Source organism: Tetrao urogallus (assembly GCF_951394365.1).
Source record: "Tetrao urogallus genome assembly, chromosome: 1".
NCBI classification, from domain to species: Eukaryota; Metazoa; Chordata; class Aves; order Galliformes; family Phasianidae; genus Tetrao; species Tetrao urogallus.
The window spans coordinates 138,911,939-138,924,399 of NC_136813.1; the positions used below are offsets into that span (position 1 = coordinate 138,911,939).

The following is a 12,461-nucleotide window of genomic DNA, read 5'->3' on the forward strand; positions in this document are numbered from 1 at the left end:
CAAGGTCTGTCAAATAAATGTCAGCTGAGCTTGTTTCTTGGAATATAGACTTAAAATAATTGGTCTCTGTATACAGTGTCTTCAGTGTCTGCAAAGTTAAACTTTTAAACTGCATTTGAACTTCATCAGGTGAAATAAATTTTATCCCTTTCAAACAGAAGGAGATCAAGTCTCACGTTAAATGAGATCTCTTGGCTACAGAGCATGGCAGCAATGGCTGAAAATAGAAAGTAGGACATACCAGGACATCCCAAATTCACTTTTGCAAAGCATCTTCAAATGAAAATTAGTATTTTAATCTTTTTTAAAAAAATCTGATAAAGGAGGAGATTTCACTCTAAAATAGCTCTGAAGTTCGCTTGTTTCCACGACTAAAGATGTTTCTTTATCACTAACCAGTCATGAGATAAGAAGCACACACTGAACATCTGATTCTCTTTGATCAAATAATTCTTAGAATTACCAAGATAAAAATAAGGCATGTCAGTACGTACATTTTCAACTGAGAGGGCATTAAAAACCACATACATTTTCCTTTAGACGTTACTGTTTCAAGATTTCTGTAGCACATTTAAAACAGTATGCAAGTTTTGAAGTTTTTCTCCACGTTACTCCTGTAGATCAAGCTGATGGTTGAAAACTTTGCTGGTACCCCATAGTCTTTATGCAGAACTGTAGTCCTCAGCCTGCTTTCTTTATTTAAGCCCAGTTATGATAGGTTTGTTTCTGAAAAACTAAACCACTTCATGTTCACTAAAAGCACTACCTTTCAGTACACGATTACATATAATTCTACAAAGATTTGGCAAAGGCATTGTAGTTCTCTAGAACAGAGATTGTTAATGGTAAATTTAAATATTAGACTAGTCTGAACATCATCAGATCTCAGCATTTCCATGGAAGAATCTATTTGGAACAGAACATTTTCCTGTGAATTATTTTTTTTCATGGATGAGTTGGCAGCTTTCAAACACGAAATCGGTCTTCCCAGTGCTCACACAGAAAGTGGAAGAAAAGTTACAAAGTGAAGCCAAACAGAGGACTATTATGCCATTTTAAAAACAAAACAAAAAACAAAACAAAAAACAAAAAACAACAACAAACAGGGAGAAAATACCAGAAGGTAATTCTGCAATCCAAGCATCAACACAATACAATCACATGGCACCTTTGCTAGCAATTGTCCATCTAAGAATAATGATCCATTAGAGGTATAAGATGAGAAGGGATAGTACCTTTCTCTCTCTTTCCAAGTAGTGTTTCTTCATTTTTTGCTATATTAGCACAGAGAAGTCTCAAGCCTAAAAAATTATTTCATAAGAGCTTACCTTTTGACCTTTAGAGTGACTGTAAAAATCATCAGGCCAAACATCCTTCCCAAACATAACATCGTCATTGAGATAGATAAACTTCTGAGAGAGACCACTGATACGATGAATGTGGCTTTCAATAGCTGGTGAACTGAAGGTTGGCAAGTGACTCACATTCTGAAATATTTCCTGAAAGAACAAGAAGAGACATATAGAAGAAAAAAGTGAGAAAACATTAGCAAAAAACTAGAACTTCTCTATTTCCTTTTCCCATGTAAAACCATTTTCATGTCTGATGCTTAACAAAAATCTGCACCTCATTCAATGCAAAGACACAAACTATCTAGTCCACTGGCTACTGGATCAGGCCCAGTGTACATGTATTTATACTACTTGCGCAGTACATGAAGAACAAAATTTCAAGTTGAATCTGTTCCAACATTCAAACAGCGTTCTTCCATCTCTTTCAGATAACTTAGCAAGCAGATAGCAACAGAAGCTGAATTAGTACCTTGTTACCACTTAAGTTGCTCAAGGCTCCTATGTCATATCCACAGATCAAACTTACTCTTGATTTTGTATTAAAAAACTACTAGAGTATTTTTGTTGTTTCACTTATTTGGGAAGCTTGCAGGATTCCCTTCCTCTTTTAAATAAGCCTTGCAGAATGCGTAGCTACTTGATTTTTGGAGCCATCTTCTTCATTTTAACAACTGTTGTCCACCCTGTCAGCAAATTTATTAGGTTAGCACTAGTTCTGAGTTCATGGATACAAATTATCTTTTCTTGCCATATGTTTTTTGTTGTTTTTTAATAAACATACTTTCATAAGGAAATTAGCACACATTGGCTGAAATCTTAGTATTTGGAGAAGTTAACTCAATGAAGGGTTGATATACCTTCAGTTACCTGCTTAACCTGAGATATCTGTATCTGAAGTACTAAAACATATTGGGGTTTAACAAAACAGTGCATGGCAAGGGGGAGAGTTGGTCACTTTGTTCCTAACAAAAGCAGCCTTCAGCTGAAAGGGGATAACTGCATTTCAAAACAGAATCTTTACTAATGGTACTTTTGTGCTTTTTCCTTTATTGTTGTTAGGTGGGTTTTTTTTTTTGATTGGTTTTGTGGCTTTTTGTTGCTTTGTTTTTTCTCTCCCAGGGTTGGAGGTTTTTTGTTGCTTATCTCAGGGGGTTTGTTTTTTGTTTTTACCTGGTGGGTCACTATGGTTATCCGGGGATTATCCAGGTTAAGCCAGGAAGGAATCTGCCCATTAGTGACAATGAAAATATGTCGCACCCAAGGAGCATGTCTCTCTATTGACCGTAAGGAATACCTCAGCTCTTCGTTATCTTCAAAACGGCTGGCAGAAATGTCTTCATCCTGTTTAGACTATTAGAAAAGAAGAATCTTTTAGATTTTAAACAAACCATTTAAGTTCCAATCCGGCCAGATAGCAATAGAATCCTTTACCATACGGGTCATAAGTAATAGAGATGAAAAAAAAAATAAAAATACAGTGATCAAGTACTGACATTCCTCTAGAGGATTACACTTGACTAAACTGTCAAGGTGAACAGTACATCAGTGGCTCACCACTTGGCATCATTAAGTCATCTGCTGACCACACTGCAAGATGACAGTGCCTCATGTGATCCAGCTCTTGGAGAAAGAACCTCAGTTATAAACAAAACAACAAACAAAACCAAACAAAAACAACAAAAAACCCCACCCTCTTGCTCTCGTGAATTATCAGTCTCAATTATTTGCTGATCTTGATCAAAAGCCAAGTTGCATTTCATACCAGTAACATCATCTTTCAGAACTGCTGTTTTAAGAGACTGGGGCCTTCCAAGCACATCACATCATAAACCGTATATAACTCTGTCACCTAATATAGAGATACTGCAAGAGTGGTGATGTAGCTGCTCTTCAATTATCTGCTGGTCTTTCATTTAAAAAAAAAAAAAAAAAAAAAAAAAAAAAGGCAGGAGGCAATCAGCTAATTTAATCCTAATATTCATTACAAATAGCTGAACTAAAGATTTCCGTAAGTTTTTTAAAGGCAAGCATTTTAAATTAGAAATTTCTCAGGTAAATAACAAATGTTTTTTACCACATTTCTTCTCCATTTATAAGAACTTATAAATAACTCACTGCAAATTCTATGCACTGTAAATAAGTCTCCTTTCCAATATATATTAATACAATATATGGATTCTGCAAAACATAAATGAAAACATTTAAAACAACTACATCAGCTAAGTGCCCATTTATAAATTGATGAATAATGTAAACACGGGAAAATACAAAGTCTGAGTTCATGGACTGTACCAATAAGCAAAAGTTCCCCAAACCCAAGTTAACTGGCTACAAAAAGAGACTATAAGCTTTATTAGAAACTTTACCCATGCTACTTGACATTATTAAGGGAAAAAACAAGATTTTAGATCTCATCTTGGAAGAGCTATCCTGGTGATTTTGTTTGTTTTCCTTTTGATAAACTTAACATTCCTGCATTTATTCCTTGTTCAAATTAGAACTCTTCTCCCTATGGACACCTGTATTTAATTTCTTTGATTTTTTTATCAGCATCTGTTCAGCAAATGTAACACTGATCACTGTGCAAAATAAAAACCCAAAACTAAACTAAACAACAAAAAACAAACCCACCACAACAAAACCCTAAGAAGCATACTGGGAAAAAGGTAATCACGTTTGTTAATAAAACCGTGTCTCTCTCCCACACACAAGCAATCTGTTTATCTGTCAGTTAGCATCAATTAAGCTTTTGGGGACTTTACTGCCCACAACCTTATAAAAACACATGCAGAGGGCAACATTTTTAATTGAAATTTCCTTATTGTCTAATAAATGAAATGCCACTCTTCATGATGCTTCCTCCTTTTTGATTTTAGAATTTGGCAGTGCTCTTATGGCATTTAATTACAACATAATAAATACCTTACTGCATCCAAAATTTTTAAAGAAATCCCATGCTCCTCATCATTAATTAGTTAATTGTTAGCGTCTGCACACTGCAACCTTTACATTCTGTAACAGGGTTTACCTACCTGACTAATGGAGCTCAGGTCCCACAGTAAGTAAGCAGGATTAAGCATTAATTCTTTTCCATCTATAGTCATGTTCTTCTTCGCTTGTTTGCTCAGTTCATGGAAACCCTTGGGGTTATTCAGTTGCAAAAGAGCCACACTGGCTTCTGAATAGAGCTGCAACTACAAATGGAGAAAATAATGTTTGGCATGTACCCACAGCAGCACTGTTCTTTGGCCAACTCAATCTTTCTGTTCTATTTTCTTGCTGGCATTATCAGTAAAAATGACTAGTAAACACAGTTTTTAGAGAAGTGCAATTTTGAAAGAACAAAAAAAAAAAAGGGGTAACAAAACAGGAAATAAAAAGCATTTTAAGATATAGAACACTTCTAGATGCAAAGCCTTCACTTTCCAAAACAAATATTGCACTTAACGCAATAATCCAGCGACAGTAAGCTGTGTCAGAAATATTTAAGTGAGTAAGTCTCCTCCATTGTCTCCCAACTCCAACAACAAAATGTGAATTTGTGAATTACCGCAACTCTCATATGGCTGAAAGAATCATACTTCGCCCCTTTTAGTCAACTATTACCTTTCCAAGGAAATTAAGGCCACCAATTCATCTTCGCTGTCAGAAGCGCGAAATATTCAGAAGGGTTTAGAGATCAACATACAGTTCAGAAATCTGAGATACAAAGGGCTCCAGAACTAATCCATGCAGGTCTCTGAGTCCTTAATGTTGGTTGCCAATACGCTGTTAAGGTCATTTCTTAGTTGGAGACTGTTTGATCTGTTTGCTGTTTTTATCTCTTGCCACCAGTAATTCTGGCTATCAGATTTCATAATGCACAGGATAAGAAGGAGCTTGCAGTAGATGTCCCATCTAATAGTATTATAACTTACAAATTGCAGGGCAGTGAAACATTTCCATAAAAATATAGCATAGCCCCAATAAAACACTGTATTTACCATATGTAGGAATGTGAGAAGATGCTGTGCTCAAAGTACAGCTGCACTTTCTCACTCTAAATGCTTGCATTCAACAACACTCAGATTGAGAATAAATGCAGTTAACTACTAACAATATTTATTAGATGCAATGCTTAATTTTTGTACTTTCCTGCAGCAGAGTAATAAGAACATCTATCAGATTTTCACAGTTGGATGCTATCTGTAAAAGCAATTAATAACATTTTAAACACTGAATTTTTACCTTCATAATTCCCTTACAGTTTTTTTTTCTTTTATTTATTAAATTCGCCTGTTTCTGTTCATTTTAAAACACCACTTGTCCCAGAGTCAGCACCCCTTCCCTTAGCAAGACCAGCTGTCTCACTTGTGACATTTTAAAGCTGTTGATGCTTTGAGTCATATGCTATTTGAGATCTTTCAATCTGACTTATGAAGCCTGCCATTAGAAAAATCTGATAAATCTCAGACCTTCCAGGGAATCATTTGAACCTATGAGTGGAAAGGGTGGCTTCAGTAGTTCAGTGGCTGAGGTATAGTTACAGACTGCAACTAGCAACCCCCTAAAATATCTGAATACTACAGATTGCCAAGCTACCATTAGTGGTTATGTGCTTTATTTAGGAATACAAAAGTGTCACACAGTTCCTTAGAATCTTTCACCTATACATAAGACAAACCATATCGCTACTCTAGAAGAAGTACTTAAGATTATTTAGTTTCTCTTTAACTTGTTTCCACAAGATTTATTGCTCCCAACTAATATAGTATTTAAGCTTAAGGTTTTTAAAATTAACAGTCCAAGTACAAACAAGTAGAAGAAAAGTATGTACTACTGATTAACTTAGGAGCTTGTTTTAGTTTTTACACCAATAGTGTGTTTTCTTCAGAAAAAAAGTATTTTCATAAGGAATGGCTATGGATAAATTTAGATTCCAATGAAATCTCACGATGACATAAATTACCACACCTTTAAAATTCTTCATGCTTTGATTGGAACTTTCTGTTGCTGGTAAAATAGCATTCTCCCTTGCAGATTTTCCAAAGTCTCATATCTATTATCCTCCTCTCAGTGAGGAGGCATGCAGTTACCCATTTTCTTGAAATATGATATTCTGGAGACTGCCTTCATCCTGATCAAACTGGTCAGACAAACCAGTGATGTTGTGAAAGCAGAACAGAAACAAGCAAGCAGGTAAAGTGCCAAGAGTCAGAGTGATCTGGCAAGTTTTGGCTTCCAGCAGCAACAGCTGAGAAGACACCCCAGCAGGATGGCATATCAACCACCACCCACGGAAAACAGCATTTTCCACATCAGGTAACTTCAAGTACACGTTCTCCTTCAGAGCCAACACCTTTCACACTGCTAAGTCTACACTTGGAAGTAAGCTGGATAGGAAGTAAGATGCTCCTTTTTTTCCATACTCCCATATGGACACTAGGAAAAGCCACATTCTCACATAGCAAGGAGAGGTGAGGCTGGGGTGGTGGAGACTTGTGTCGTGTCAAAGAGGTGGAAAAGCTCTTGTGAGTATGAAATACTGAGGTCACTGTACACTTACCAAGTTTATAAACTAATGTAGTAGGAGAACCTTCTCTGAAAGTCAAAACCAACACAATCCTTAAGGCTCCCTTCCCAGAACTGGCTCTGAGAACACACAGCAACAGCTCCTGATGCCAACTGTCTGCTCCTTCAATAAGAGCACGCAGCAGGAATCCCAGAACTCCATTGCCAGGGCATCCAGAAACATACAGTTTCAAAGTGCCTACAGGCTCCTATGCAGATTTTCTTTCATCAGTAAGATAAGGGCAGTAAATGACAACTATGCACCTTGGTTTCTAACACAATTTGTCCACATACGTGTGTTTGTGCACATTAAAGAGAAACCATAATTTCACAAAGGAAACTGAATCTTCAGAGAAAGTCACCTTTGTACAAAAAGAAATGCACTATATATTAGCAGAAAAGAAAGTACAATGGTCTCAAAAACCAAACCAAACCCTTCGAACCTTCCCTTGTCAAACTTCACATCACTACCAGCCCCCTAGTTTTCAGGTCACAAGGTTCTATTTTAGGCTGAACAATAACAGTCTCGTTTAGAAACGTAGGTAAGGGACAGAGGAAGGAAGAGTAAAAAATATTTTTACCAGCTCCTCTTCAGTATTTTAAGTTCAATTAACATCTCTCCAGTCTCTAAACAAATATCACTTAGCAGCAAACACATAATCAGAGTAACATCCCCACCTAGTGGTTTATTAATGCACTATTAAGAAAGCATGGGAAATAATAGAAAGCCAAACATTTCCAACCACACCTGTTAAAACATAGGCAATGCAAAGCAAGAAATGCAACAGCAGATATACTGCTTTTACCCCTCTAAAGGAATGAAGTTTCCATACTATTACACTGCAACGCAGGCAGTTAAATACAAAAATTCAGGAGACTGTAACACACATAACACACCCTTGAAACCTCCTCTTGATGAGCACAACTGATTCTCTCAGAGAACCACTGAAGGTTTTTAGAACAAAAAAAAAAAAAAAAAGTCTGGTCCAGAGGTAAGAGCAATTTTTAGTGCTTTTTGGATTCAGAAGTGATTTAAATCAAATGAAAATGATCTGATTAAAGCAGCATTATCAATACTCAGCAAGGTACATTCCTCCATGTCTCCACTTCCCACATTTCTTCCCTTCTAAAAACTGCTCAGATGTTTTTACAGATGAAATCTTAAGTTAATTTTTCTTTGCTTTCAGCACTGCAGTAAGAAACTACCATTAAAGAGACTAGGGAGGAATCCATTAAGAAATGGGAGGTAGTGATAAGACAAGTTTAGCCTAATGCAAGTGTAACTTTATTCCTTTCCACCAGGCATCTCACACCACTTTACAGACCTTAGATTCTAGAAGCAGCAACTGTAGAGAAATCACTACAATCTTCAATCTTCTTTTCTAATAGCTGTCTACAACTACCTGAAGAGAATTTGTGGTGAGGTGGAAGTTGGCCTCTTTCCACATGTAACTAGTGACAGGACTAGAGGGAATGGCCTCAAATTGCACCAGAGGAGATTTTAGGTTGGGTGTTAGGAAATACTGCTCCTCCAAGAGAATGGTCAGGCACTGGCACAGGCTGCCCAGGAAGATGGGAGCCACAGTCACTGGAGATGTTCAAGAAACCTTTAGATGTTGCACTGAGGGACATGGTTAGTGGGAAACACTGGTGTTAGGTGGACAGTTGGATTAGATGATCTTACAGACTTTTTCCAAACTTGGTCATTCTATGATTCTATGATTCAGTGGAAACTGAACAACCAACCCTTCTACTTAGCAGTAGCATTAACCTAGCATCTCTCTAGTTGGTAAAGAGGGAACCTCACCTGGTTATATTTATCACAGCTGCCTACCTACAGCGTCCAGTAGAAGAAGAAACAGCGTGAGTCTATAACAATAAATTATATACACATTTAATATGCAAAGCTTTAGACTCCGTAAATAAGCACCTTATGTTTATATCCACATATTCTGTTATAGATTTAACATGAATAAATTGATGATTAGTCAACTGGTTGGCAAAGAAACTGCCTCCTACCTCACTATAATTACACAGGGTACACTAATCTCAGGTTAAATGCTCTAAAGCTTCTACTACCAGGTTGAACACAGACAAAAATGACACGACGACAATGAAGTGGAGAATCTGCAGAATGCAATAGATTCCTGAGGAAAAAAAACTGTTTACACAGAGAAACATCTAACCAAATTGCAGAAGAGGAGCACTTAGGAACAGATAATAAGCTGGTCACAATGATAACGTCTACAGAAAGGTAAGAGCACACATAGAATGACAACTGTTAACAAACATTGAACAATCAAGACAGGGTAAAGAAAAATCCTGTAGAAAGATAAGAGGCATTGGATGTCATTCCCATGAAGAGACGAGGAGATACGCTGCATCTCTGGCATCTTAACGTTCATCTGAAAAGGAATCCAAAACCCTAGAGAAAGTATAGCATTTTTCAAAATTTGTTAAAGCAGACTAGCCAGTTACTTGGATGAAGCAGAACTGAAATGCAGAAATAACCTATCCATGCTTTTTCTGGAGTAATGACTACTGCTAGGAAATACTGCTGGAATGAAAAAAAATATATATTAACTGTAGTTGCAGATGGCAGTAAAAAAAATTAAGATCCAGGCAGAATCATTGCACTCTAACAAGTCTTGAAACAAAAGAATAAAAACCAGTAGACCAGTCAAATGTAATAAGGAGCAAATCTAGGAATCTAGGTATTTCACTCTTCTAAGTCAACCACTAAGGAAAGCATCTCTTGATGGAAAAATCTTCATTGTAACCCAAGAAACACAGGCTAGCCTGAGAATAAGGCCTGTGCTTTACAGACGCGTGGCAGAAAACCTGGAGAAAATTATGAATTTCTCAATCCTGGAAGGAAAATTCCAGACTGAAGTATAAAGGAGAAAAGAAAAAGAAAAGAAGAAGCATTTACACTGACTGAATAATAGTTTGAAAATGTGATTAAAGAAATAATCAAAACTAATAGAATTAGAAAGTGTCTTGAGGAGAGATGGATTAAAAAAAAACAAACACAAAACAGTATTCCTATACTGAAAAAAAAAAAAAAAAAAGAATGTTTCAGCAGCAAAAAATATTAATATGAGCCAGATAATATGAGGTAAGATAAGAAGGTGGTAGAATATTAAGGGCAGAAAGATACTTAATGACGTAAGAAAGACACAGAATAGCTACTCTGACAAAGAAACACAGAGGGTACTACGGATAAAAACAGTCTATTTTGGAACGCAGCTTCTGCTAGGGAGATAAAATATACTTCCAGATGCTGCTTGAGAAGAGCAAGTGCTCCTCAGAACAAACATCATCTAGGATCGTGCTCCAGTATATTTCCAGATGTGGAAGCAGACAGATTTATTTTCCACCAAATTATCACTGAACTGAGGCAGTATTATTTCAGATACCAATTTGTCAATTAATGAAGACATTACAGAAGAACTGCTCCTAGAAAATAACCCTGGGTGAAGAAAATGTAAGTTAACTGATCTGAAATTAAAACAGAAGGAAAAATAAAGAGCACCTTGTAACTAAATTCCTTGATTGCTAAGGGGCAAGTTGAATAAATGAAAAGAGCTGGTAATTTATGCCAAAGGTATTCTGAGCAATTCAGCTTCATTAAATCACAGGTGTTAGAACTACCAGAAACCTCTAACCTATGCTGTGTTGAAGAAGTAGGAATGCCTAAAAGGATGAACTTGCACTCAAGAAGACCTTCAGATACTGTACGTCCAAGCAGATTTTCAGTCTTTAATTGCAAGTGAGATGTCCAACATGGATAGGTCTGCATAATTCCAGTCTGCAACCTGCTTTTATTGATTTATCATTCCTGTTTTCTACAGATACAAGTTGGGACTGAACCCCATTGGAAATGAGAATCTGGCGGTAGCAGTTTTCAAAGAATAATTGTTGTATGAGCCAAATGATGCTTCAACTTGCTTTTAAATGCAGAATAGCATTTTAGCTCAGGGATTTTACAGGAAACACCATTTGTTTAAAGCAATTTGAAAATATACATACTGATAGCATATAAAAAACAAGCAGCACAGACTTTTGGACTGACCTCATGAATACCCACTGTAATCTAATCAATGTAACTACTAGGAGAGAAGAGGAAGAATGCTGCTATCACAGTAAAATACATCTACCATCGTTCACTCAAACAGCAAGAGACCATTTTATGAGTAGCATTAACACAAAGCAGGAGGAGGAGACAATGGATGTCACGCAGAAACACTGGCAAAACTGTTTGCAGTGAGTGTATTACAGCATATAAGTCTGCGGCCTTGTGTTAGCTATGTATGCTGTCTAAAAATTCTGGTGATGCTTCATTTAAAATGCTGTATGAAATTCTAGTTGATCATGTTGAAGACAGACAAATTCACAGTGGAAGCATCACAGAAAAGGGCTGTCAGAAGGATAAGAGAAATGGAGAGCCAATATTGTGGGAAGACTGCCTAATTGATCCAGTGAAACAAAAAAATGCTAGGAGAACGTCATACCTTATGTCCACAAATACACAGAAGACGTAAACAAAATCAAAAGAGAAGAGCTATTTAAGCTTCAAAAGCTAATTAAGAGCTATTTATATTAAGCTACTTAAGAGCAGTAGGAAGAGAGGTACAAATATGTTTACATAGTATTATTCCTAACCACTGTTAATAAGATTCTAAACCAATCTTCTAACAGGAGCCAAGACAAGAAATTCAGCCTGCATTCATCTGGAGCGTGACCAGCCTACAAAACCAGTTACACTTTATTCAGCTGCAGCACAATACACAATTTGATAACATAAACTGCTAAAGAGATACAAGGAAAGCAAGTCATGCTCTTTCAAGCACCAAGAAGTCATAAAGTGAATTGTCACATCCTGTAAGTAGACATCAGACAAATGAAGACATTTTCTGTATGGATTGACATCCCAATTCTCTACACACCTCTTTAGTTCCCTTCACATCACTCTCTCAGCCCCTCTCACACTACCATCGTCTCTGTGCTGCTCCCTTTACAGAATACTGGATTTAGTTAACTGGTAGCAGAACAGCTATTCTTCACCTTGTTAAGCTCTTACTTCAGAAAGAGAGCTTAGTCTCATCTCTCCAATGCCTAAGTCAATGATTTTCACAGAGTTCTGCAGCTTTCTATCTGTCTGTTAAACCAGGTTATAACTGCAAAAGGTGTGCAAACGCAGAAGAGGATGAAAGACAAAATGTCAGTGAGTGACACAGTTGTATAAGTTGTGATCTTTTGTTGCCTTGCAGATGGGTAAGCTGATGTACAACTGCCTTAGGACCATACAGAACACTTGGAAGAGATAAATACAGCGTTCAGGTGTGAAAAATTTAATTGCTTTGACTATTGAAATAACTGTTCCAAAACCAAAGAAGGAGAAAAAAAAAAAAAAAAGCTAAGAAACCACACAAACAAAATTCTGTCACATCAAACAATCCTGTAATTCAGTACACTTCAGTAAGGCAGTATCCTATAGCAAATGGCTAAGAGAAACTGATAAACACAGCATTTTATTTTACTTATTGCAGGCTAACA

The 12,461-nt window shown here is 36.7% G+C and overlaps 1 protein-coding gene across 1 annotated transcript in view; it reads right to left on the reverse strand.

Moving 5' to 3' along the window:
• GNPTAB (N-acetylglucosamine-1-phosphate transferase subunits alpha and beta) overlaps positions 1-12,461 on the reverse strand; it is a gene marked incomplete at both ends in the record, with an annotated part of 36,082 nt that overhangs the window by 11,467 nt on the left and 12,154 nt on the right. Inside the window, 4 exon segments of the mRNA XM_079532496.1 lie at positions 767-824; positions 1,329-1,499; positions 2,523-2,702; positions 4,385-4,546. Of these exon segments, the coding sequence (XP_079388622.1) occupies positions 767-824; positions 1,329-1,499; positions 2,523-2,702; positions 4,385-4,546 (571 nt within the window).